Below are 27,507 nucleotides of genomic sequence, written 5' to 3'. Positions count from 1 at the left end.
GGACGACGGCGATCACAAAAGCTCACTCTGTCACTACTTGTCAGGTGAGCTAATAACAACAGCAATACATTTGTTAATATTCTGGATGAATAAATGAGTCTATCTATACTAACGTGCAATATATTTGACATTATCGTGCCATCGTTCCAAAAAGACAATCATTTGGTAGATTAGAACCCCTTTGTCGTAAATGTGTTTCTAATTCTAGCTTTGAAAATACAAGAAGAAAACAATGCCAATAGACCACTCACCTGAGTTTCACAACTCGACCAGATATAATACACATCTATATTAAAGTCCCGCCCCATACTCTTGTTGCTTTACAGACTAAGAAACACAATTGTACATTCAATGATTTGACCTTGTGATCTTGTTTTCAAGCTCATATGACACATTTTCGACTCTGATATAGATTTTATTTAAACAAACATATTACTAGGTTTCATGCAGATAAGACAGAACCGGTGTCAATTAGAGTGTTAATAAGTTTTCTCTGTCATATGACCAATGACCTAGCGTTTAACCCTGATGACCCAGTTCAAAACTTGGTAAAGTTAATATAAAGGCAAACAATTTGATCAGGCTTCATGCAGACCTTATAGAATATATGACCTATGCAGATTTAAAATAAGAGTTTTCTTTGACTGTTAAATCGACCTAGTTTTTGACTCCACAAAGCTAAATTTTGAACTTGGTCTATATTTCATAGAACTATACATTCCCAAACGTTACAGCTGTCGAAATATTACTTACATTATACATTATAAAAGGGGACGGAAGTAAATGTGAAGAAAGGTTTAGTTTGAATTAAAATACCATAGAAAGGGCAGCGACGATTTCAAAAAAGCAGTATGAATGACATAGCAAGTAAAGAACAATATGGTATATATGTGCTGTAGAATTTTTCTGTTGTATTTTTGAGATCTGAATGTTTTACTCTTGTAAATTCCAACTGCATTTCTGGTCACTTTCTGTTTACAGCTGTAATTTTAAAATACAGAACTTTTACAGACACGTTACATCTGTAAAATAGATCCTATTTTAGTACAGCTGGTTGCATGTACATCGATGGTTTTTATCCCAATATTACTCAGTTTCATACTTGATCTAGATGCTATAAACAGAACAGTTCTGACTAAGTGTCAAGTAAATCGAGGAGTCAGAACATAATTATGTCCTTTTAAAGTGTCAACGAGTTCTTTTCTACTGTTTAATTGAAAACGATGTCATCCTATGTGACGCTTTTAAACAAATGAGCTGTATTTCTTAAGATGAATATCCTGACAAAGATTCATGTAGATCAGGTAAACAATGTGGCCTCTGTCCTGTTAACAAGGTAGTCTGTTGTTATTTCAGCTAGATGTCTAGTCTAGTACTTGACACCCAAACTTTATCTAAATTGTAGATGAAACAAACATTTTCACCAGTTTTAATGTTCTCCGTGGCGGAATGGTGGACACTGATTTCGAAACAGTTACCCCTCTCTCCAGTAGGTACACGTAGCTCTGCTCGGGATATTTCTTCCGAAATTTCTTGTCTGAAATAATGTCTTTTAACCGGTCATAGTTCCGGTAATTGATGCCTTACTCATCAAGTTGAAAACTTTTCAAGAGTCACTGCATATGAATATTTTTAAAACATTACTTCTATCACATTTCATGAAGACGACATTTATTGTGAGGGCATGAAGTACATACATACAAAATCTGTGTTCACTACGGCCATAGGAGAAAGCAAATTCAATTCTTGGTTTTTGCCCAATACAGTGTGCGTATGCCGGTTAAAAAGTGTGACATACATGCCTATGTACAGCTTAGGACAACTAAATTTTCCAAAATAACAGGAAAGCTAGATGCCGGAATATATATATATATAGGTTATAGCAAATCTAACGGGCCAGGTAAAACGGAATTTCATTAAAATCAGGTTAGCAATGTCTATCAGTATACTAAATAGAAGATGTCAAATTATTTAATCTTATACTAACTCTTATATCAGTTCGTGTACAAAGTTGTTTTCAACTGAAATATAAGGTTGCAATGATAATTAAATTATGATATACAACGTGTAAAATAAATATGACTAATATACGACAGACATTGTTAAATGAAATGAATTTATCCAATTGAAAAATAGAAACGTACAACTGAATTACACCTGTCCAGTGAAACACAAATGAAACCAAAGAAAAACATACATTTATTTAAAGAAACGAAGTACTAAAAACGCCAAAGACACGTAGTACTAAATAGCACTAATGGAACGTAGTATTAAATGAACCTAATGAAACGCAGTAATAAATTACACTAAACAAACATATAATGTTAGAAAAATGCAACAGAGAGAATAGAATTTTATATGGAACAGTTTTAACTCCAAAATACTATATCTTTAAATTAAATAGATGAGTTTCATTATTGTTCCTTCTCATGAGAAGGAACACTTATGGTGAACATGTCACACTTGACTGAGCAGGTAATGGATACAAGGGTATCATCAAAGGCATCCGAATTCCAGTAGGCGCCGCCATTTTGTACTCATGCATATTCATTACAAATAGCCTCTTTGCCAATGTGTTTTTACGCATCTTTAAGTCAATCTTTAGTGAAATATAACTACGTAATAAACAGACCTACAAAAACAATAATTTAGACTAGTTTAAACTATCTAACTCCTAAATCTTACATGTCATATTGTAGAATCGAGATTAACTAAATGAATATTGATCATCTAAAAATAGACTCCCGCCTAAAAATATCGTCTACTATTATTCTTCTCGGTTTCATTCTTTGCTGCTTCCAGAGGTTCTTTTCACGATTTTATTTCATACCAACTTTAATATTTTAAAATTTTAAGTATAACCATCAAAACACACTGTACTAATAAAGTTATTCGAGATTTTTTACTTGTCTGTGAATGCTATTGCACGATACGTACCGTCACCGGATTACATTTCAATTACTTCCCTTGTTTTTATCTAGAACTGTACAATGCATTTCTTCACTTTACTGAGCTATAAATATTTCGAACCTTTTGATTAATTGTTTTGTAATTGTCAAGTTGTGAACTTTTTGTACGCACTTTTTTTTCAAATCCATCAGTTTGTTGGTGTTGGTTGGTGCCGACTTATATAAAAGCCCTTTTTCTCCTGGTTTAGTCGTTCCGGAGCTTTAAGTATCCATTCATGCAATGCAATTACTGGCATATGGCAGAACTTCCATTGTATTGCTAATTGAAATTAGGCAAACATACGACCAAATTCTGATCTGTGCCACTAGGATAGGTGTCGACATTGGTTCCCCAAATTTTGACAGAGTGATGGTATTTATTGTCCGCTAATAATATTTAGGTAGGATCGCTCATCTAAAGGTGTTTGTTTATTATTTTAAGTTAAATAAATGTTTGTGTGAAATAACTTTTAAGTATTCTTAAAATAAATAGATAAGAATGCACGTAAACTAGCAAAAAACATAGTTCATAATTATTTTATTAAAGATCCCTTAAAAAGAATATTTAATGTGCGCTAGAAGGAACCTTTTGGTAAGCTAAATCTTGTTTTATCTCATTTGTTCAACATTTATCTTTAGGTCGTTTCTTTCCTTAAAATCTGAGATGGTTATTTAAGAACAGCTAGGTGATTTTCGTCTGTAAGTTTAGCCAGGTGGCATTCGTCTGTAAGGATGTGGTCGACTTGTCACATTAAAGCAGTAGATGTTGAGATGTTCACATATCTCTATGGCGACTGTCCAGAAGTAGAAAATCCAGTTTTGTAAACTGTACACCTGAAAAAAAAATATGTTCATCAGCGTGTGCAATTTTGGTCATCAAATCACAGCTCGTACTTTTAGAATAAAAACAGAAACAGTTCATGGAGGGCTATTATACTTATGGACATACGTACTGAGGAACGTCGATGAAAATTTGAAGTAACTGAAATTTCATTTGAGTAGTTGAGAGATATACAAACAAGAAAACCTATAAAACGAAGGTATAAATGCTGACTAATAGATACGAAATATGTTAATTATGCATGAAATCTAGCTTGGGAAGATGTTGATAATTCATGCTTTGTCAAAATAAAGATCCCTCTAAATTGCGCCGATCGTGTTCACAGAGTTTCTAATATTGTTAATTTGCAGAAAGAAAAAAATTAGAAGCTGTCTGACTGGATTCCCAGGGTGAAGGAAATGTATAAATTCTACCTACACAAACACATAAAAGAAGGATACGGTCTAGCAATATGGAGCCATTCAATTGACTTATTAGAAGCAGTAAGATAGGTCCAAGCAATATCCTATCAAACAGCGGCATCCTTCCCTTTGTCACATGAGCTACCTGCAAAACGAGACATTCAAATATGGATGTAAAAATAATCGATTTTTTTTTGTTTTTAACATTAATACAAAAATGATCAAATACATATCCTACCATTCGAGTGTTAGCACTAATTTCGCAAAAAATACTTCTTATAACATCAACAAAATAATTAATGCAAAACTTAAAAATCAACGGGTATCATTTTATCATCCACAGTTAATACAGTACCTGAAATGCGTCAGTAAAGCTCTTGTGATCAACATACAGTGTGATTCTGATATATTTTATGTATTCGTTTTTTACAGTGATGTCACATGAAGTTCCTTCATTTATTTGTTTCTCTTTGTTGCCCATTTGTTACATGTATTTTGGTATGAATGTCATTAGTTTTTTAACATATCGTGCCAATTTTTAACATTTTTTTATGTATCTTGGTGAAAATGCCATTTATTTGTAAACACATCGTGGCTATTTGTAATATTTTGTATGTAACTTTGTGGAAATGTCAGTCATTTGTAAACACATCGTGCCTATTTGTTACATTTTACATGTATTTTGGTGAAATGTTAGTCATTTGTAAACACGTCGTGCCTATTTGTTAGATTTATACATGTATTTTGGTGAAAACGTCAGTCATTTGTAAACACATAGTGCCCATTTGCTACATTTTATATGTATCTTGGTGAAAATGTCAGTCATTTGTAAACACGACGTACGCTGCTCTATGGTTTATTTTCTTTTTGATGAATATTTGAAGCATCCATTTGGCTTTATCTATTTATGGATGACCTGTAGTGTGGGCTTGAGCGTGTTAAGTATATTTTGGGTAGTCTATACCTTCTGTATTCAACACTTCTTACTTCCAACTGCATAACTTCCATTTTCAAATTTCGATGGCCAATGTCTTCTTACTGAATATTTCATACATCTAGCTAAAAGACTGTCTGCTTCCAATTTCATTACCTCTGCCTTTGAATTTCAACCTTTCTTGACTATTGTATATTTAAATCTATTTTCGACATTGTTTGCATTTTACATGCATTTGTCTAGAAAAACACCTTGCATGGTCTCATAGCGAAAACAAATTGACATTTATTAGATAAGTGCATTATTTGAATTCGCTTAAAGTCGGGCATAAAATGTATTAAAGTTTTAAGACAGATATGTGGTATGAAATGCTAAAGTTTGAAGCGACACGAAGTTAGCCGTCACAAGTGCCATTTTCCTGTAGAGATTTTACAATATTCCCATCTTGGATTTGTCACTGACATTTGTTCCTTACACTTTGTAGTAAGATGTTGCTTTATACAATGTTTCGGTATATGACATCTTATATGTATGGAGTATATTATGGGTTTAGTAATACAATATCAAATCTTTTTTCTACAGGTTATGTATTATGTCTTGTTATATATACTACAGAACTTAAAACTTACAATCAATCTAACTGTTATTTTAGATTCTATCAATCCGAAAGTGATAAGGTACAGACAATGTAGATCTTGGAATACAGACGTTGTCATAGCAACTATCACCTGAAGACCAATCGCCAGTCCTATAGGTATTGCAGGGAATAGTGTAACAGGAGTCTGAAAACATAACAGTTGATAATAAATAAAATTTTAGGAGATTTGACCATCCGAGTTATACATTAAATGAAATCTGGAAAGTAAATCCCTCGGAAGAACCGAGAACAAGGCAAACAGTGAAAATTGCAGATTCGGTTTGATTGAGTTTGTTCACGAGCAGTAATGGAAAATGCAACACTGCCCACGCCCCCTAGCGCACCTGCTTAAGCAGTGTTCAATCTTCAAATCTAAATGAGTTGAAATCAATGATCCCGAAGGACCAGAAAATATAACAACACTGAAGTGAAGTCGGAGCGACTTTTTACGGCCGCCACACAGCACTTAACACCCGCTGTTGTGAAGACTGACATCGCAATTTCAGATTAGATTTTGGAAACGTTATGGTATATAAATATTTGATCAATTAGAAAATAAAATTGAAGTTTATTCTCAATATATGCCGTAGTCACAGGAAGTGTACATAATAAGTTATTATACTAGTATTAAACAGATAACAAACAAAAAGAAAAACGTAAAAATCATTAAAAATTATTTCAGATACATTATATAGGCATCCAACATAATATCACATTTTATTCTACTAAAAGTTACAGCTTCATATTGACTCTTATAAGACAATTATGGAAAAGTGATAAAGTGATAAATATTTCAGCCTGAATTGCGTTGTTTGCACTCTGCATTTTCTTTCGTGTCCATTCATCAATATTCTCCGATTCAATAGATGATCCCAAGTGATAACAAAAGTTAGAAAGAAATGAAGAAATGAGGGATAAAAAGTGGGGAATAAAACTATAACTATTTAAGACTGAGTTATATTTCAAGGGCGCTATTTGTATACCATCTTCACGTACTATGTCAAGTATGATAGGCGACTGTACACAACTATGTGCAGCTTCACTTCTCGGCGATGCATTTCTGTATGCTCCGGACTTTACAAACTGTAAAAGGAGGTATCAGGAAAAGCCTTTAGTTTTTAAAGTACAACGGGCAACTTTTCGTAAATGTCCAAAATGCTAGAAATTCTAATTCAGACATAGTACGTGTTTGTCCTGCCTGACAATATGCATACTTTCACTGCATATGGGACATATAAGTCCTATCATTATGCATCAATTAACATCATAATGATACGTTACTGAAAGTAAAAAAAAAACCTGCAGGCTTTCAGGACTGGTAGATGAGTCTAGTCAGCGCAACCCCAATCCCTCCTCTTCTCCTCTACTTGGTTACTATGAGTAGAAACAAACTGTACTAACCTGTGCGGTAGAAGTTCTTTTTGAAGACCTTCCTTTCAAAATGATTGACAATTGTTGAATGATAAAAAGAATCGTCGATACCATACTTCCTATAACGCATGCGTATCGCAGTGGTAAATTTAATCCCGGTATCTGTAAAATGTAACTTCAGAATATTGAACCAGATAATTATAGATTTTCAATCGGCATTACAATAATATCAATTACTTCTAGAAAGTTTGTAGGCTCTCTGACAGCTTTAACACGGACTAGCATAAAATTTCTCCAAGAAAAGTCCGGAACATTTGTGAAATTTATCAAAACTTATAACTAATGTAAGTAATTTAGATTTAGAATTTTTTGAGAAATTAAGTGATTGGTAATATATCGCATGTGAGGCAAATGCAGCATGGTGTCTTATAGGCCTACTACTACTACCATATATATGAACACTGTTTCAAAAGTATGTGGACACGTTTTATCTCGTTTAGGCCAAAATCATATATGTGTGCACTAGTCTATGTCCACTCTATAGTTTCATCAAACATTTAAATGTTCACCAAAGACACGATTGACGTTGAAATTATGACTTACATCTTTGTCAAAAATAGAAGGTGATATCGCATACAAAATGTGAATAAATGCAACTACCAGCTGCCCCTCTGTAACATCTATCCTGAAACGAATATCACATTATATGTTAGTCAATATCTAGGCTTTCATTAAGTGCTGTCCAATAAACTGACGACATCAATAGTACAAAGGGGAATTATTTAATTTTATAACAAATGCAAGGCTGTTGAACATATATCCTTCAAACAACATCATTGACAATCTATTCGACTATTGATTTCTATCTTCATTCCTTCTGAGGTGTCTTCAATATTGTCAGGAATACTTACTTTGAACTTCCAACTTCACTACTACCTACTTCTTACTTACTGACAGCCATGCTTCTTCACTAAACTTGTTGCGTTTGTCTGCTTTTTTTCTTGTTTCCTAAAATGCTTACAATGATCCTCGTGGAAGCCGCAGTTCGAACTAAAAATTATAACCTTACCTGCCGAATCGCATTACTCCCGTAACGAATTTCTGCCAAATTGCTGTATAACAGCACAGCTCAGAAAGACACATCTGAAATAGTATTACCATTGGAGACTGCCCAAGCTTCAAGCAGTAACAACATCCTAGTATCACACACACTGTAAGCAAAATTGATTTGAAGAACGCAATGAAATATTCCGTTTTGTTTCATATATTTTATGGGTTGCGGACTACAGTGTCAACAATCAAACTGAATGTTTGAATGTTTCCTTTATAATGTCTTAATCCATTGTTATGTCTTTTTGGCTAAGCATGATTTTAGATGCGTTCCTGGGTTTCTAATACAGTCATGTAGGCTAATTGTGGTCAAACATTAGGTGGGCTTGATTGTTGCACCGTTTTCGTCCTGTACGCCGATGTTGCCCGATTTGTACTCGTTTTAGTCGGTCTGGATGCGTGCGAATCAATTCGTACATATGCTAGATAAAAATGTGCTGAATAGCCCGATCGAAACCTCACGGCATATTTTGGTGTACCGATCACGTGATCGGGATAGCCCGGTTTGCATGAATCGATCTTATTTATTGAAAGTACGAAAATTTCGGTGGCTGATTGTCGAAGTTAGGCCCCTTTATAATATCGAGCGTCAGAAACGACAATTTCCTCGTATACAACCAACCTATTCAAAAACTTTAAATATGGAAAATAAAAATTACCTGTTGATATTGAATCAAATCCATGATCAAAAAGCTCTTCCACGGGACCGTCACGTGTCCTTCTACTTTGTTTGCCATCTAGAGCATCAAGAACCTGGTACATGATCACACCAAAGGCAGAAGTAACGTTAACCCAGCCAGGAACCTATATTGTATGAATACATTCAAATTAGCTGCCACGTTATCCAAAGCATACTTAAGCAGCAATATTTGAAAAATGCACCACTGATTAAAGATATATATTGCATAGCAATTTGCCATTGGTAAGTGATTACTACCCGTTTCGGATTTTCTTTTCTTCGGGGCTGTGCATTTTCCCGTCCACGAACACCAAGTCATTGACTTTCATATGCAATACCAATAATTACTGAGTGTGCTGCGGTGAACAAACTAGAAACCTTGTTGGACAATGCCTATCTACATATAAACTCTAATAAAACAGAAATAATTAAAATGCATTGTTGAATTAACAACAAATATTTTATTGCAGAAAGTCTTTATGCATAGGCTATGTACAAAACATTTTTGTCTTGAATCGGAAATAAGATTAGAGACAATTATAACCAATTGGACTCTTGCTCTTCATTCACAAGAATGTTATTGATCATTGATTTAATTAATAGGATATTTTTGTAAGACTTTGAAAGTGATTAATTCAAATATATCCCTCAAGGAAGCAAGTATAGGCCAAGGAAAGAACGAGATAATGAACAAAAGAAACAAACGAAAGAAAAAAAGGAAAAGAGAAACAAAAGAAATGCATTACTGTCAAAATTCTTCCGCATGACGTTTTTAGATATTCAACTGGAACTTGGATAATCCACGGATGTTATTTATACTTAAAAAGAATATTTTGTCACTTATATTGATATGGTCTGCAGTGGTCGGAAAGCTTTAAGGCAGAATCACTTGCCGCCAGTAGGCTAAAGGTTAGTCATTTTAATTAGCATTTGTTTGAAAAGTGCCTCCTACGTTCATTAAATTGGGAACACATACGTTCTTCCATGATTATTTACGTTATATCAGCATATTCCATTATTGAGTCAACTTATGAACTGCTCATTTATTCCAAACACAAATTACTGTTTTACATAAAGCACATCAGAGGCATAGGATTACTAGATAAATGAGTAGTTATGAAAAGACTTTCCTTAAAGTAGATTTCTGCAAATAGTTTAAAGAGGAACAAAATTCATTAATATATCTTCAATACATTACTGAAATATGTGAATTATTTCAATTCAAGGACACCATTCTATTTATAATCTTAAAAATGTACACTGACTTCAAAATTTTTAAAAACCTGTTGCTGCTCCAGAGATCTCAAATCCTCACCCTCCTCATCATCGGTGATAGGTGCAGATGAGAATATCGAGATCGAGACGGTATCGAGGCTCTGCCGAGTTACCGCTTAACAGTTGTCCGAGAGCTGCACCTACCACCAGCGATAGAATTTATTTTCTTGAATGCCATATTCAACAAGTAATACTTAATCAGTTATTAAACAAGAGCTGTCTGATGACAGCGCGCTCGACTATTCGAAGAATTGATTGAAGAATTGGGTCAAAATATTTCCACAGATATTCAGACAAAAGAAATGAATAGATTAGACAAACAATGTTCCTGTATTTCTTTTATTTCGATAAGTCTTGCACTAAATGGCAATGTATGAACCAATTTTAAAGTCCAAAAAGAGCCATAATTCAGTCAAAATAGTTATGTACTCTTGCCTACAGATGGAAATCATAATGATAAACAAGTGTTCAAAGTTTAAAAGCCATATGTCAAATAATTTTGACAAAACGTGGACTTGTATGAAAACAGAACCAATTTCAAAGTCCAAAAAGGGTCATAATTCAGCCAAAATAGATGACAGAGTTATGTACTCTTTCCTACCCTACAGATAGAGACTATTATACTAAACAAGTGATAAAAGTTTCAAAGCCATATGTCAAACACTTTACAAAAAATATGAACTGGTACGGAAAACTTAACCAAGATTTATAAGTCAAAAGGGGCCATAATTCAGCCAAAATCCTTGATGGAGTTATGTACTCATGCCTATAACTGGCCATGGTGATGGTAAACAGGTGTTGAAAGCTTTATCTCAAAAGACTTTTTCAAAATATGAACTGGTACGAAATATTAACCCAGATTTCTAAGTCAAAAAGGGCCAAAATTCAGCCAAAATCCTTGATGGAGTTATGTGCTCTTGCCTATAACTGGACATGGTGATGATAAACAAGTGTTGAAAGTTTCAAAGCTTTATCTCAAAAGACTTTGTCAAAATACGAACTGGTACGAAAAACTTAACCAAGATTTCTAAGTCGAAAGGGGCCATAATTCAGCCAAAATCCTTGATGGAGTTATGTGCTCTTGCCTATAACTGGCCATGGTGATGGTAAACAAGTGTTGAAAGTTTCAAAGCTTTATCTTAGAAGACTTTGTCAAAATATGAACTGGTACGAAAAACTTAACCATGATTTCTAAGTCAAAAGGGACCATAATTCAGCCAAAATCCTTGATGGAGTTATGTGCTCTTGCCTATAACTGGCCATGATGATGGTAAACAAGTGTTGAAAGTTTCAAAGCTTTATCTCAAAAGACTTTGTCAAAATGTGGACTGGTACGAAAAACTTAACCAAGGTGTGACGCCGACACCGACGCCGACACCGACGCCGTGGTGAGTAGGATAGCTCTACTTATTCTTCGAATAGTCGAGCTAAAAAGCGCAGGAACTTTACGTCTGTAAACAGGAAGTACGCCATGACGTTACAAAGACGAAAACAACGTAACAGTTCCAGTTTCGTTTTATCATCTGCAGTTAAACGTTATGGGTTTTCCGTAAAATGACGTTTTTAGGCTGGCGATTTATTCGCCAGACTATTATAACCGTAAATCGAAATTCCATAAAGTTCAACAAAAGTTCAAAGGTGCTGAGACTGACAACACAAAACCATTTCATGCGCAATTCAAATAGTTCGCTACGTATATCAGTTTTGCCATAGAGTTGTATAAAGATTGTTGAACTTACCTGTTTCAATAAATCTATTTGCTTTAACATGTTATAATAATGTTTCATTTTTCTAACGGTAAATACTTGAAAGATAATATTAGAAAATACTAGATAATGATGGTAAATTAATTCGCCCCTATGAATGAAATGTCTGTATGAATGGAACTTTTTTGTAACTCAACACTGTTGACCGTTTCGTTATAGATTATGACCCCGGTCTGTAAATAGCTAATTAAACAAACGCTGGTTCCGAGAAACAATTGTCGACGACCTGACATAACATGGAAAATAAGAAATATGGAATATCAATTAAAATGAACTTATAGTGATATGAGTTATGTCAGGTCTTATGTTTAGGGCTAAAGTTATAAGAATCTATTCTTTCAGATCATTTGTACTACGGGACGTAATCGCTGCGTGGAATTGCCACAGTAACGTGAGAAGAAACAAGAAACAAATGACCACTTTCTACGAGTTGTATACCTAAAGAGCGTACATGCTATATATATATATATATATATATATTAAGATAGCGGACCCGTAACGGTTATGTTTAACAAATGCTTTAATTGATACAGTCCTGAAGTTAACATTGTTTCGCACTGAGTTGCATCTTTAATAGACTTTTACCGTGTCGTTGTTGTTTGATTGTTGTTGTTTTTTTGTTTGTTTTTTAATCTTGTATAAATTATGGTTTTTTTTCCTCCAGCTGAAACAGAGACAAGTTTCAAAGTGATAGCCATTGCGCAAAACAATCGCAGAGAAGTCATTTTATCTCATATTTTTCTAAATGAGACCTCAAAGTATTGCGTAACAATTATAAAACACAAAATAAAATTGTCGATAACAATTTTTCTTGGGAGCCTCGAATAAAAGAATTTAATCGGACAGAAATTAAGCTCCAACTCTTAAGAATTAAAGCCTTGCTCTCTGCATTCAAAAAGAACCATAGGGCAGAAGTAAAACCTACCTACAGTTCTTCCAAACTTTGCAAACTAAAGAATAAATGCAAAGTTAAGAACTTTTACAAAATGTAACAAAGTATTTTCAAAGATGTCTAAACATTCACCCTTCAGGTTAAATTCATTTTAAACAGCAAGAAATGGCTAATCAAATGAAAAGTTTCCGCTTTTGCACGACAAATCAATGATAATAAGTATTAAACAAAAAAAACAAGAGCTGTCTCCATAGGATGACACATGCCCCCGATAGCACTTTGAATGAATAGTTATGGCCGATGTTAGAGTTTAGGACCTTTGACCTACGGACCTGGGTCTTGCGCGCGACACGTCGTCTTACTGTGCCACACATTCATGCGTAGTTATTTTAAAATCCATGCATGAATGACAACGATATGGACCGGACACGCCCATCATTGCACTATCATGAAAAATGACCTTTAACGTCTAAGTGTGACCTTGACCTTTGAGCTACGGACATGGGTCTTGCGCGCGACACGTCGTCTTACTGTGGTACACATTCATGCCAAGTTATTTGAAAATCCATCCATGGATGACAAAGATATGGACCGGATACGAAAATTGCTCATGAAAAATGACCTTTAACGTCTAAGTGTGACCTTGACCTTTGAGCTACGGACCTGGGTCTTGCGCGCGACACGTCGTCTTACTGTGGTACACATTCATGCCAAGTTATTTGAAAATCCATCCATGGATGACAAAGATATGGACCGGACACGAAAATTGCGGACAGACCGACAGACTGACAGACCGACAGACCGACCGACAGACTAACAGACCGACAGACGGTTCAAAAACTATATGCCTCCGAAGTCCCTTCGGGGGCATAAAAAAAAAGTTTATCTTACTTGAAAAAAGAAATATAATGAACAAAGTTTGGTCCTAGTGGGGCTTGAACTTACGCCTTCCTGAAAAAAAACGTTAAAGTAGTCTTATGGTAGGAATGGAATACTCTTCAAAAAAAGGAGGTACACTATTACGGGCCCGGCAATTTTCCTAATCATCGTATTAGGGAAGGAACAGGACTAGACCATAATCCTTGACAGTCCGGTTTATAACGGGTTTCCCTCATACCGAATAGAAAATCACCCAATCTGATCAGTGTTCATACATATATTATGTGTTTGTGTATGTGAGTGTGTGTGGTGCGGGGTGTGTGTGCGTGGGTGTGTGGGTGTGTGTGTGTGTGGGGGGGGGGGGGGGGGGGGGCTTTGCATATCGGAGTATAGATGTTGTGTTTGCTGCCTTTATACTTTATCTGATATTATGTCCCCCAATGTTTATTATTGCTTCTTTATAAACATATATAAACGGTTATTGCACGCCAATTGCCCAATAATAACGTGAACCCAGGTTCATGATCGAAAAACTAGAATCAACAATTGATAAAATAGGTTTTTCGAACGTAAAACCAAGTTTTTCGAATACTTACCCATATTTTGGAGCGAAGCATAAGATAGCGGGCGTTGACACTAGTTTTTTTTTCAACTAAATTATGAATTTCGGTCGTTAATCTAAGTTCACGAGTGTGAACCTATGTTTACAGGCGTAATCCAGGGTTCACGAGTGTAAATCATAGTTTACGAACGTGAACATATGTTAACGATCGAGAACTTACGTTTACGACCGTGAAAATGGGTGTACGACCGTAAACATAGATTCACGCCTGTAAACAATGGTTCGCGGCAATCCAGAAGTCCAATATTTAACTATATTCTTGGTCGAAAAACTAAGATTATCGAATACTAACATATATTTTCGAGAGAAAACATAGGACAACAGGCGTAAACCATATTTTACGCTCTTGAACCCATGTTTACGTTCGATAAACTAGGTTTCTCGATTGAACTTTAACTTGGGTTTACAAACGTGGACCTATGTTTACGAGTGTGAACTATGGTTTACGACGTTATCCTTTGTTTTCGCTCGAAAGAATCGGTTTACGTGCTTTTAAATTTGAAAAAAAAACCTAATTTATCCATCGTTAATCCTAGTTTTTCGACTGTGAACCTGGGTTCATGTTATTATTGGACGATTTCCATACAAGTCACGTCTGTAAACTATGGTTCAAGATCATAGATCTAGGCTCACGTTCGTATACAGGGGTTCAAGATTCGTAAACGCAGGTTCACATCCGAAATTCATGGTCGATTTATTAATCCTAATATATCGACCGTAAACCATGGTTTACATTTGATAAACTACGTTTCTCGAATAAACTATGAATTTCGTTCATTATTCTATGTGGTTTGATTGGATTACGTTCTCGGAACCTGACTTTTTTTGTAAGATATTAATTTTTGTGGTTTCAGATTCCCAAGTGAGCATTATGTGCCGTTTGTCTCACTAATTATGTTATCCCCAATGAAGCAAACACAATGTATTTTTTCACCATCTGTAGTCTGTAATATCCTTACACTACCTTCACAAGTTAATCAAGATGGTTCGTCACATCAATACCCTATGCTCGCCTTAGTTTGATATGGAAAACCCATAATATCTAAGATTTTGCAAACATCTTTCCCGCACAGATTTCATCCAGTGTTTTGTGGTAGCCAGCCTTTCTGTACTTTCAGTACTTTGATTTCTTTAAGACCTGTGAGTAAATTTATTACAATGACACTGTTTCTATATTTCTATAGTCAAAATATGATGTTAAAACATAATTATGACACTTTAAAATAATCAAAATAATGTCTTAAAATTAGCGTGAGGTCCGGTTCATATTAATCGTGGTCAAATATCCAAAAAATAAGCACACGGACCTATACATTTTATTTCACCAAATTATAGGTCATGTGTTCATTTAAAACTGTGAGAAGTTTCATCAAAATCTACATTGTAGAAACATTTCTATTCGCGAAAATGTTATGAAAGTTAAGATTTTCCCATGAAATATTGCGTGAGGTCCAAATTTTTCAAATCAGTCTAGCCAAAAATCAAGCACATGACCCTATCTTTTTTATTTGCTGAATTTTCTAGGTATATTCTGAAGTTTTGAAAAATCAGAGTTTAATCAAATTCTACATTGTAGAAAAAAATCGACCCAAACGTGCAAAAATACCTTAATTTTAAACATAATTATTTCTACACAGAACTACAAACAGATGTAGTTCGTTATACGTCTTTGTATGTGCACATGGATTTTTTTTTGGCATGCCAATGATGTCATAGTCAACGTTTTTTTTGTTATTTTTGGGGGGTTTTTTAAGTCGAGAAATGCGTTATAAGGAACATAGAGAAACTATCAAGGTATTTGATTTTTATCCTGTTTTACGTAAAACACAAATCTACTTTACAAATTGTAGTTCGTTATATGCCATTTACAACACGAGAGTCATGGTAATATGGAGTTTTCCAGAACGAGTGAAATCAACAGAAATCCCAGTCTGGTATGCAAGAATATTAGATTCTTTCACTGGTTGTAGGTGCTGAAGGGAATTTCCGGCCTCTAGGGTAACTGGACTCTGCCGACAAACTTTTTTTTTGAGGCCCCAGCTAGGTAACCCGTTTATTTTCCTTTGCATAACATACATATGACATACAATTTTATATACAATGTCAATGCTATATATAGTCAAAAACAAACATGAACTTAACATGTTTCGAATCAAAATCACGTCAGATTCAATACGAATATTATGCAAAGAGTTTTGGAAGGTAAGAAAAAAGGAAGGAGAAGAAAGTAGAGAAGAAAGAAAAGAGCTATGTCGCTTGGGAGTTCTAACTTTGATTAATGAAAAAGTAGATTAAAAATGAGGAATAAGGGATGATCGTTTCCTGGTTTCAATAGTAAGTACTCAATACGTATGTGTACGAGAGATTTAGGGGTTGTAAAGTTTAGTTTAGTCAGCTATTATATTTTATCGAACTTTGGCCATTTTTCTTCATGTCTATCTAACTTGTTTTGCATTAATGCAATTTCTTTTTCAATTTTTATCCTAGCTTTCAAGTATTGTACAAATCAGTCAAACATTGGAATGTTTTTGCTGTACTTAGATTTAAATATAAAATATTTACATAATATTTTTATAAAGTTTAGAACATCATTTTTCTTATTGTTTTGTGTTACACCGAAACATATGTCTTTGATATTCAGTTTCACGTCAATTCCTTTATTAGTCAATAGATTTTGAATATTGTTCCAAAAGGCTTGTACTTTGGGGCATTCCCATATTATGTGTTCAATTGTTTCTGTATTCATGCAGCAAAAGTCACATAGGTTACTGGGGGCCAGCTTACAGATAAATAGATATTTATTTGTGGGCAAGAGACGCATTAAAAATTTGTATTGAAAACTGCGTAGATTTGTATCAATGGTAGAAAGGAATGGTACACTAAAAATATTCTTCCAATTTAGGTTTTCATTTTCAAAAAAAAAATTCCCATTTCACAGCAGCAGTTGGTTTTTCATATGGTACATTGGTTGCTTGTAATTTATAAAGATACTGTTTGGGTGTTTTACAAACTTTCAGTTTTTCTATATGAATGTTTGTTTTATTTCCGTATAGAAAATTTTCAGAGATGCTTTCTATTAATATTTTCGGTATCTTTGTAACCAATTGGTAATATTTGAGATAATCACTTTTTTCCAAGTTAAGTATTCGTTCTGCTTCTTCGAACTTATAAAACCTGTTTGTTCGGAAATCAAATAATTGATCAATATATTTTATTCCCTTTCTGTTCCAATTGTCCCAATATATTGTATTTTGTTGTAATTTAATGTCGGAGTTGTTCCATATTATATGTTTTTTCACTTCATTATTTGTGTTTAAAGAATTCATGATTCTAAACCACGAAGTTAAAATATCTTTCAAAAATTTGTGATTTTTGCAAATTCTAGCAATATCTTGAAATTCATGTTTTCAGCATATTTTAAGTTCCTCTGTTTAAGTGAACCAGCCTTTAGAACTATAGATTTTGTTGTATTAAGTGTGAGTTCAGATATTTTGCCAAATTCATTTATAACTTCTATAAGTCGTTCAAAAGATTATTTCTGTCCGTTATTTACATAAGTGGCATCATCTGCGAACAAGGTTTGTTTAATTTCTGTGTTGTCTATTATTATACCTTTTATTGTATTATCTTTTGCTATAAAATTTGTCAGTAATTGAATGCATATTATGAACAAAGAAGAGGAGAGATGACATCCTTGTCTAACACCCTTCTTTATTGGAAAGCTTTCTGACATATAACCATTATTTATTATTACACTGTTTATTTTGGTGTAAAATAGTTTTACCCATGTAATTAAAGATGGTCCGAAGTTGAAATGATGGAGACATTGCATCATAAAGCTGTGATTTAAGCTGTCAAACGCTTTTTGGTAGTCAGAAAAAAAGAGTAGACCATGTTGATTATTAGCTTCAAGGTATTCAATGATTTCATAAATTAAGCGAACATTTTCACCAATATAGCGGCCTTTCATAAAACCAGTTTGTTCATGAGTAATAATTTTATCTAAAACTTTTTTAATTCTATTGGCAATAGTTTTGGTTGCAATTTTGTAATCTATATTTAAAAGACTGATAGGTCGCCAGTTTGAAAGTAATGATTGGTCTTTTTCAGTCTTTGGTAATAGTGTCAATATACTTTGCTTTTGTAAATCTGTTAATTCACCTTTTCTATACGAGAAATTTAAGGAGTTTATGAGGTAGAGTTTTATTTCGTTCCAAAAGAGTTTATAAAATTCTGTTGTTAGCCTGTCAGAACCGGGACTTTTGTTGTTTTTCATATCAAGTAGTGCTTGTTTACACTCGTTTTCCGTCAATAAACCTTCACATGTTTCCATTTCATCATTTGATAATTTGTTTATGTTCTGATCCAAAAAATTTATATTTGTTTGGTTTTGTTCATGTTTTTCGTATAAAGTTCTATAATAGTTTACTTCTTCTTTTAAAATCTGATCATTTTTTTGTTATTTCTTGACCATTAATTATTAGTTTTGTAATGTTCTTTTTTTCTGCACGTCTTTTCTCTATATTTGAGAAATATTTAGAATTCTTTTCATTACCTTCAATATGTATAGCTTTTGATCTAATCAATAAACCATTGACTTTTTTCTCATATAAACAGTCAAGCTCATTCTGTTTTTCTGTTATTGTATCTTTAATATTATTTATGTCTTCATTTTCGTGAAGTACCTGTTTATTTAAACTTTCAATTTCTTTTATCAGTTTACTTTCCTGATCTGTTTCAATTTTCTTTTTGTATGTAGAATATTTAATTGCTGTATTTCTAATAGTACCTTTGATAATTTCCCATAAAATATCAGGTTCAGCTTCAGAGTTTTGTCTAACTATTTCCTTAATATTGTCTTTTATCAATGATTTAAAATCATCATCTAAAAGAATACTGTTGTTTAGCTTAAAATAACCTGGACCTCGTTTACATTTGTCAAAATTTATTTGCAGATTAACACACGAGTGGTCGGTTTTAAAGCCTGGCTTTATATAACAATTATTTGATAAGTTACGTAAGTATTCGGAAATTAAAAAATAATCAAGTCTACAGTATATACGTGGTGTTGAGTTTGATTTCCATGTAAATTGGGCGGATGAATTGTTCATATGCCGCCATATATCAATTAAGCTACATTCTTGTATAATTGCTTTAAGTTTATTTCTTGATTTTAGTTGAGTGTCTACTCTCCCATTTCGTTTGTCTTTTGTTATATCTAGTACTCTATTAAAATCTCCCCCAATGATAAAGTTTTTGTCATTATTTTCAATTAAAAATTCTTCAAGAGATTTAAAAAAGTTGACGTCATCTTTATTTGGGCCATATATATTAATTATTGTTATATCTTGGTCCTTATAATTTAATTCTAAGGCAATAAGTCGTCCTTTAACTATTTCTTTGAAACTAATTATATTATGTGATTCTTCTATATTGAGTAAAATAGCGACTCCTTCGCTATTGGAACTATTTCCGCTGAAGTAAGATTCACCATTCCAATCAGATTGCCAGAATGTACTTTTATTATCTGGTAAATGTGTTTCCTGAAGAAGACATATTGAGAATTTTTGAGATTTTAACCATTGGAATACTTGCTTTCTTTTATTTGAATTTCCTAAACCGCTAACATTCATTGAGCTAATTACGGATGCCGTGAACTATTGAGTAGTGCTACTAAAACATTACTTAACATGGAAACGATCATTTTCCTAACACTGAATTTGTTTTTAGTGGAAAACATATTTTGAAAATACGTCAAGGGTACTATTTTTTAAGTAGTGAGCTTATATATAGTGAGAACTATCAACATTTTTTTCTATAGCTGAAAGTTATTTCTACGTAAGATAAATGCAAATTACAGTTAGAAAAATAAAAAACAAAAACACACAATACGCACGAAAAACACAAAAATACAAAACATACTTTTTTAACAGAGGCCTCAATGCCATTTTTCAACATTCATATATGACCAGCATCATGTGATCTTAGAATTCTATTTCAGCTTAAGAAAGAAAAAAAAATACCGATTAAATATTCTATGATTCATTATCATTTTTTGAAAACATTCTTATTTGTATCATTGTTTTTAACAAAAATATTTTTAATACACTGACATGAAACTTATTGCCGAAGGTGGTAAAACACATGAAGTATATGCAAAAAAGGAACAAGTTATGCATAGTTTGATATATATAGAGAATATTAGGTTACTGTCTTTCTTAACTTAAGTTTATCCACCGAGTTGGAGAAAGGTTTATCCACCCGGGGCTTGCCGGGGGGGATAAATCTTTAGGAGACGAGGTGGATAAACTTAAGTTAAGAAAGACAGTAACCTAATATTCTATTTATCCTGCAGTCAATAAAATCTGTGTATAACATATATTTACTTTCAAAATGTTTTTTCTCTACAAAAATAATCCAGAATTTCACTCACTTATGAATTCCTACACCCTTCAACCCTTGTCTGCTTGATCCAGTTACACACGATTCCTTACAATAAAACATTATTTCATGCCTCATACTTTGCCTTCTGAAGTTCTGTGTATTATAAATCATCGGTGCTAACAGGGCATTCGCGTACAAAACAAGCAGAATGGTTTTGACTCGGATAAAATACAGCCGAAAACCACGCTTGAGATGAATTCAAATGCCCGCAGTCTTAAATTTACTCCATTTCCGTATAAGATAATGTGAGATAATGAAATTCCTTCCACCATGAATAGTTTAGAACCAATAATTACAATAAACGACTGCTTAAATCTGGTTATTTGTGTAAATTTCTACTAAAAATGAGTGAACGCCAGATAAACAAAGTCAAGGTCGATTCACACAGACTTTAAAAACCGTCACCGTACCATTCCGTATGGAGGTTTACAAGGACAGAGTGAACCAATTTTTTATTTTTTTACCGTGGCTGTCCTCATAAAATGATGAAATGTTCGAGCTTCGAACTCTTGGCCCAGTTTACATTGCCTATAGCACATATACTTGAAAAAGTAGTCCGTCAGTTGCATTGACGGTATAAACCTGCATTGACTGAATAAACCTCAAGTTTACACGGCAGGCAGATATCGGCCTGATAAATGCATAGTGGTAGGATAAATGAGTGTAATTGTTCTAAACATTCAAACTTTATATAGATTCATATTGAGTATTTCATGATCAGGGCAGTTGAAAGACAAAAGTAGTTACTGACCAATTCGGAAGCGTACTAATAAACAGGTGGCCACACTGCCATGCCGTTCTGGCCGTTTATGGAACCACACCCTCAAAATACCTAGTTAATATCTTCTGGATACTATGTTACATAGTGCCGATTCGAGACTGCTGTCTCTATCTACATGTATATACAGATAGATCTAGTTCAATATCATTTGAATAAGTAAAACACTTCATGAATAAATATGTATTTTCTAACACAAAAAGCATGTAGAGACAGTTCAACTACCAAGACTTATTACATACTTAAAATTAAATTATCTTACTTTTGTAGGTTTTCCAGATCTATAATTAGCTACAACTATTCATTCATAACTGACCTTGTGTTAAAAATAGTCTATTTTGAGCACTGGTGATTTTCATTTCACCTGTTAAAGGTATATACCCATGTGTATTTTGGTATTTTGTCACATACAGAATAATTATGATCATTTACAATTTATCATATGAACATGATTTTAAATATTTAAAGCGAGTTTAGTTTGTCAGTAAAACACAGATTTAACAGTAGATACCACATGTATTTTTTAGCTGAAATGCGTCATAGAGCTAGTAGTAGCATTGGAAAAAAAACCCATAGAATACTGGACACTGTGCTACTTTTTATCAAACTAATTTCTCAAAACAAAAATACTACGTGTAATTCAATATTACGCAGTACAAAAAACAAAAACAGAAACAAAAAGAAACTAGGTATAATGATTGAACATTCCTGTTTTCTATTTAATTCAATGTTAAAAGTAGTGGTATGTTAAAAGAATAATTTATCAGTGGTGCATAAACATAGGTCATATACCTTTAGAGCGATTGTGCTATTTTGTAAACATCACTACCCTCAATATTTCGACAGTTGACAAACGTCAAAATCAAGGGATGTCAGATTACCAAAGATCCACGTTTTGCCCTTTTCTTCAATTACAAAGCAAAGAAAGAACAAACGTTGGAATTGGTCGAGGAATAGATGTATAATTCCTGTATGTGAAACTAGTCTTTTTTAGTTAAAAATGCGAAAAGCGAAAAAAAAAAAGACTTCTTTACAGGACTGTTTCATTTTTAAATGGTGCTATACATTAAAACTTTTTACAGACTTGTCTTTGTATAAAATCCACAGTTATAGTTGGTCCAAACCTATAGATATGCAGGACAGAATTTCAGTCTTAGACAATAAATGTTATTACATTATAAAAAGTATCGTATTTGTACCTTTTTCAAAATATAATGGTCTACATATTTATGCAATAGTTTCATGAATATGAGCAGTAGCAATATGTTATAGTGTCATAAAAATATATCATTGTTATATGCTTGTTGACACATAACTCGTGTCATGGAACATTTAATAGTATATGTTAATGTGATAGTTCATATATGCACAATTTGATAACATACTTTTCACTTTTTGTTTGTTTCCACATAAATTTCTCTTTTCATATAGTAGGTATAGCACTTAGAAATATTTTCACATGTAGGTATATTATAGTTTAATAGGTTTATACAAAATACACAGTTCATGTCATGATCAGTTCATGTTATGATTTACACAGTTAGTATCTTCCAGAGCCAGAGGCATTCGCTAGGCGTTCTGGCCAGGGTGCACTTAACCACCATCCAAAATTTTTGTACTGTACTTGTTGTACAATGTCAAAATGGTTCTTGTAGAATATCTTCCCATTCCTGAACCAAGCAGACTTCACAACATCTGGTTTTTTGTATTTAACTGATTGAAATGCTTGGTAATTTTGGGATGTCATGTCATCCATAATGGAAATTGCTTTCGGGAACAGTGGGCGATTTCTCATTATTTTGTCTTTGGTCAGCCTGGACATGAATTGGACAATAATAGGTCTGGGCCTATCACCTGACTTGGGCGGTTTTCCCGGCATCCGATGGCTAATACATATGTCCTCTCGTATTAAGTTTATCCCTGGTATATGCGAATTGATCTTCTTGATAACGATGTCGGTGGTCTGTTCCGCGTTTTCATGTACAAGTTCGTCAGCTTTTTTATTTTCATCAGCAGACTTTTGCGCGGCTTTTGCATAAGTTTTTGCTTTTTCATCTGTTCCTGTATTTTCAGTTTCATTACTTTTTTCATCATTTTCAGTGTCTTTTTCTATATTTTATTTATGATTTTCGGGAATTTTTCCTCAGGTATACCGGTGATACGTATGTTGTTTATTCGACTGTACTGTTCGTGATTATTAAGAAACTCGTCGGTTTGCGCTCACTGTATATCATGTCATTTCTCAGTTTCACTTGTTCAGCTTTTAATGTGTCCATGTTTTGTTGCATTTTTTTCATATCTATCTTTAATTGCTCGTTCTCTTTATCCTTATCAAAATTTTCTTTCTCTAAAATCTCTATACGTTTTATCACTGATTCCAGCAGCTCATCTTTCATTTGTTTGATGTTGTCTTTGATTAATGTTTTTAATGTTGGATCATTTTTTGTCATAACGTTCGTCAGTTTTTCATTTCTTTCTTTCAACTGTTTGTATATATCTTTTATTGCATTGTCTTCTTGTTTCAATTCATTTTGATGTGTGTTTTGTTTCTTTTGTGGTTGTTTTGTAGGTGTTGTATTCATGCTGGTGTCAGACTCACTCAACTACTCAGTTCACTGTGGTTTATTTTTGGTTTTCTGTTTTCACTATCTGCCATTTTAACAAGTTTCTACCTCAGTTTTTAATGACAAATATAGGCTCTGTTTATCAGATAACTAAAAATTAATGTATATAATCCAGTAAATCTACATGTATATACCTGGTATAATCCGAAGCTATTTATAGTCTTATAAATCCAATACACTTGACCACTGGTCACCCATCACTGACCTTTTCAAAATAGAAGTTTTTTTACATGCTTTTATCCATTATTCCTTTCACTAAAACACAGGTTTTCTTATGCCAAAAGTTCCAGAAATTATTCCTTTATCACTAGACACAAGGTCTTAATTCCAAAACTTTCAAAAATCACCATAAATTACTGTTTTTTTTTGAGAGCTGATAATTTTGCAAACACACTCCCAAGGGACATTACTCTGCCGACAAACTTATGTTGGGCAAAGGATGATACATCTTAAACATAGATTTTAACTTTTGCTGATCACAGTGTAAACAAACGTTGTGCTTTTGGAAATAAATATATTGCATTTTATAATTATATAACAGTATTTCATCAATAAATATTGTAAATCTTATAAACGAATTAAAACCATTTTGATACCTCTTTGTCATTCATTAAAGAAATTTATAATACTTTCTTTCGAGCTGGTTTAAGATCCATTTTTTTTTCTACCCGCAATTTAATCTTATATCGTACTAGTGAAATCTACATTCTAAATTTATTAATGAAAAAGAACTCGAGTGTAAAGATCATAATATAGTATGACAGATAACTGAGTCAAAAGAATACAGTATTATTTGTGAAATTGGAAAGGGCATACATTTTTTAAACTCGTTATATACATAGTAGAAAAATGAAAACACTCCATCCATTTTCTCATTTCAATTAATACCGTGAAATGGAATGGAGAAAAGCATCTGTCCGTAGCAAATATCAAGGGCTCAGAGCGAAACTAGGCTAAGAGGATACAGAAATAGAAGCAGATAGACTAGTTTCGTGCTGAACCCTCGATATAGACACTTTCAATAAAGAAGGAATGTTTAGAGATAAAAACATAATTTTAAAAAAGACCTGTCAGCTCCTTTAATCCATCCGGTGAGTAGACTCGTTCTATTTTTCATAGTCTGAAAGGGTAGTCTTGTATACTGTGACCTAAACAGGCGAACCTATTTTTCTATCCCTAGTACTTCTTTTCTAAAACACTTAGAGCACCTGCATAAAGGGTTGGAATTTTCATTTCAAAATTATATCATTGTATAAGTTGGCCTTTCTTTTTTATCTTCTATGTTTAACTCGTGACGAGGTTGTTCTCACGTGAATTGCTTTATTGAAGATGTAAAAACGACCACTGATATGTAATTGAAATTTCACTTCCCGTTCTCCAGTGAAGAATTGTTTCATACACTATCACATTGTCAACAACATACTTCCACCAATATCACTCTACTGTCATTTGTGACGTCAGTTTCATGTATGTCGTCGAGTATAAAAGTTCATTCGTCCTAATTTTAAGCGATTTCTGTATCAGTTATTTTAATAATTTAAGCGAAAATGCGTAAGTAATAAAAAAATATTAGATTTGCATCAAGAAATATGCACTCCTAAAGTCGCGCAATATTTCCGCGGCAGAACTCATGCTAATTTCTCGATACAAATTTAACAGCTTATAAAGGATTACATATTACTAAACCCGAGGATGTTAAATTTCCTCCATTCTTGAGGAACATAACATACATTCAGTCGACCAGATAGACATATATCAGCAAATTTAAATGTAAACAACTAAATATTATCGTTACCTTGAAATGCATAGTTAAAATATGAAAACAAACCCCATTGCGACCCTCTAATTATGCGCAACAAATACACGCATCGAATCGTAAATGATTAACCGGGTCAATGTCTTATTGCCGTATTTACTCTACTGAAAGTGGTAACAGATTTAATTTGTTGTTGGATTTAACAATTTATGTTAAATAACTAGTGTAAATACTTACTTAAATTTTTTTGGCAGTATAAAACAGACATTGCAACCAAAATTTTACAAGATGATCATTTTATATTTATATAGATATGCCCTTGAAGGAACTTTTGCTATGCTTTAACTTGTAAATATTTTAGGTTTAATGCCATATTAGCGGTCATCTTAATTTTGCGGTATTTTTACGGCATCAGATGTATAACCCTCCACGTCATTATTGTGTATATTTCTAAAACAAACAGCTACAGCTAGGACAAAAGTAAAAGAAAAATATAATTAATTTACCTCTTTGTTTCCGTCTGGATTGTAATAAATCATTATCATTGTTGTTGAAATGTTGGTAAGGAGACCAGCTAGTGTCAGGCAGTTAGGCGCCAAAGTCGCGGGAACCATCCTAAATAACAAGTTCCATAACTTTTGCATAACCGGTTCACAAATGGAAGATCCCTCCGAAATATATTCATGTTCCTTTAAGGCGTTGATCTCTCTCTTCGTAAATAGTCCCATTTTCATCTGAAAGCGAAGGTAAAAATGAAGGGCGATTAACATCCAGCTGTGCGTAGACAATAAGAAGTTAATGACTCGTTACCAGGTGTCAGAATGAAAATTAAGACGAGGCTGACTATATTTAAAGAGGACAAGTTTAACTTAAACAACATATTACAAGGACATATGTGATAATAACTGTATCATGAATAAATTTGTGAAGTATTTACATACCCAGCCGGTCGGTGTTTTCAAGAAGTCTTCCAGTTCCGTAATACAATACCATGAAGACCTACTTCGAGCGTGCTGTGTTACATGCGTGCTGGTATGTTTACATTGTTGTAAAATAGTTATAAATCAAATTGTTTTTATGTTAAACTGTGATATAACTGTAATTCTCATTATCCTATAAATACAAGATATCCAATATCGTCATTAATTAATAGATACGTTTGTAGAAAATTGTACCTGCTGAAATCAGTTGACGAGTAATGAAAAAGTGCTTTAATGGGATAAATCTATATAGTAAAACGCTTTTGATGGGCTTTTAAGCGGTCGTTTAATAGAAACGTCGCTAAATGTAGATAGTTGCATATACGACTGTGTGATATACCATGTCATCCGCCTCATTTCAGGACGCAAAATCTTATTAACCGTCTTGCGCATATTTATTGCAAAAATATGCAAAAATTCATTAACGTTCAGCAATATTAATATCTATTCAATGCACTTATAACTTTTAAAAGGTTTTACATTGGCTGCATGTTTAACTTTGCTAGTTTTATTTCAATGTAATCACAATTTTAACTCCGCCGTGAAGATGTTGAATGACTACCTAAATGC

General features: G+C 33.4%; 1 protein-coding gene across 2 annotated transcripts; it reads right to left on the bottom strand.

Annotated features, from left to right (window-relative positions):
* Nucleotides 1–1,080: 1,080 nt before the first annotated feature.
* Nucleotides 1,081–26,855, bottom strand: LOC123527011 (choline/ethanolaminephosphotransferase 1-like). 2 transcript variants are annotated; one of them, XM_053523635.1, is made up of 8 exons: nucleotides 26,464–26,855; nucleotides 8,902–9,046; nucleotides 8,202–8,343; nucleotides 7,736–7,817; nucleotides 7,163–7,294; nucleotides 5,754–5,906; nucleotides 4,207–4,335; nucleotides 1,082–3,782 (listed from the first exon to the last, which is right to left on the bottom strand). In XM_053523635.1, the coding sequence occupies exons 1-8, from the start codon at nucleotides 26,725–26,727 to the stop codon at nucleotides 3,654–3,656; spliced, it is 1,176 nt and encodes a 391-aa protein (XP_053379610.1). In that variant the 5' UTR covers nucleotides 26,728–26,855; the 3' UTR covers nucleotides 1,082–3,653. The 2 variants fall into 2 exon arrangements, with proteins under 2 accessions (XP_053379611.1, XP_053379610.1); XM_053523636.1 differs by lacking the exon at nucleotides 26,464–26,855 and having other exon boundaries at nucleotides 1,081–3,782; nucleotides 8,202–8,275; nucleotides 8,902–9,038.
* Nucleotides 26,856–27,507: the final 652 nt, after the last annotated feature.

Source organism: Mercenaria mercenaria, chromosome 14, assembly GCF_021730395.1.
Source record: "Mercenaria mercenaria strain notata chromosome 14, MADL_Memer_1, whole genome shotgun sequence".
In the NCBI taxonomy this organism is placed as follows: domain Eukaryota; kingdom Metazoa; phylum Mollusca; class Bivalvia; order Venerida; family Veneridae; genus Mercenaria; species Mercenaria mercenaria.
Note: the sequence above shows the minus strand (reverse complement) of the source record. Positions and strands in the feature narration are given on the sequence as shown.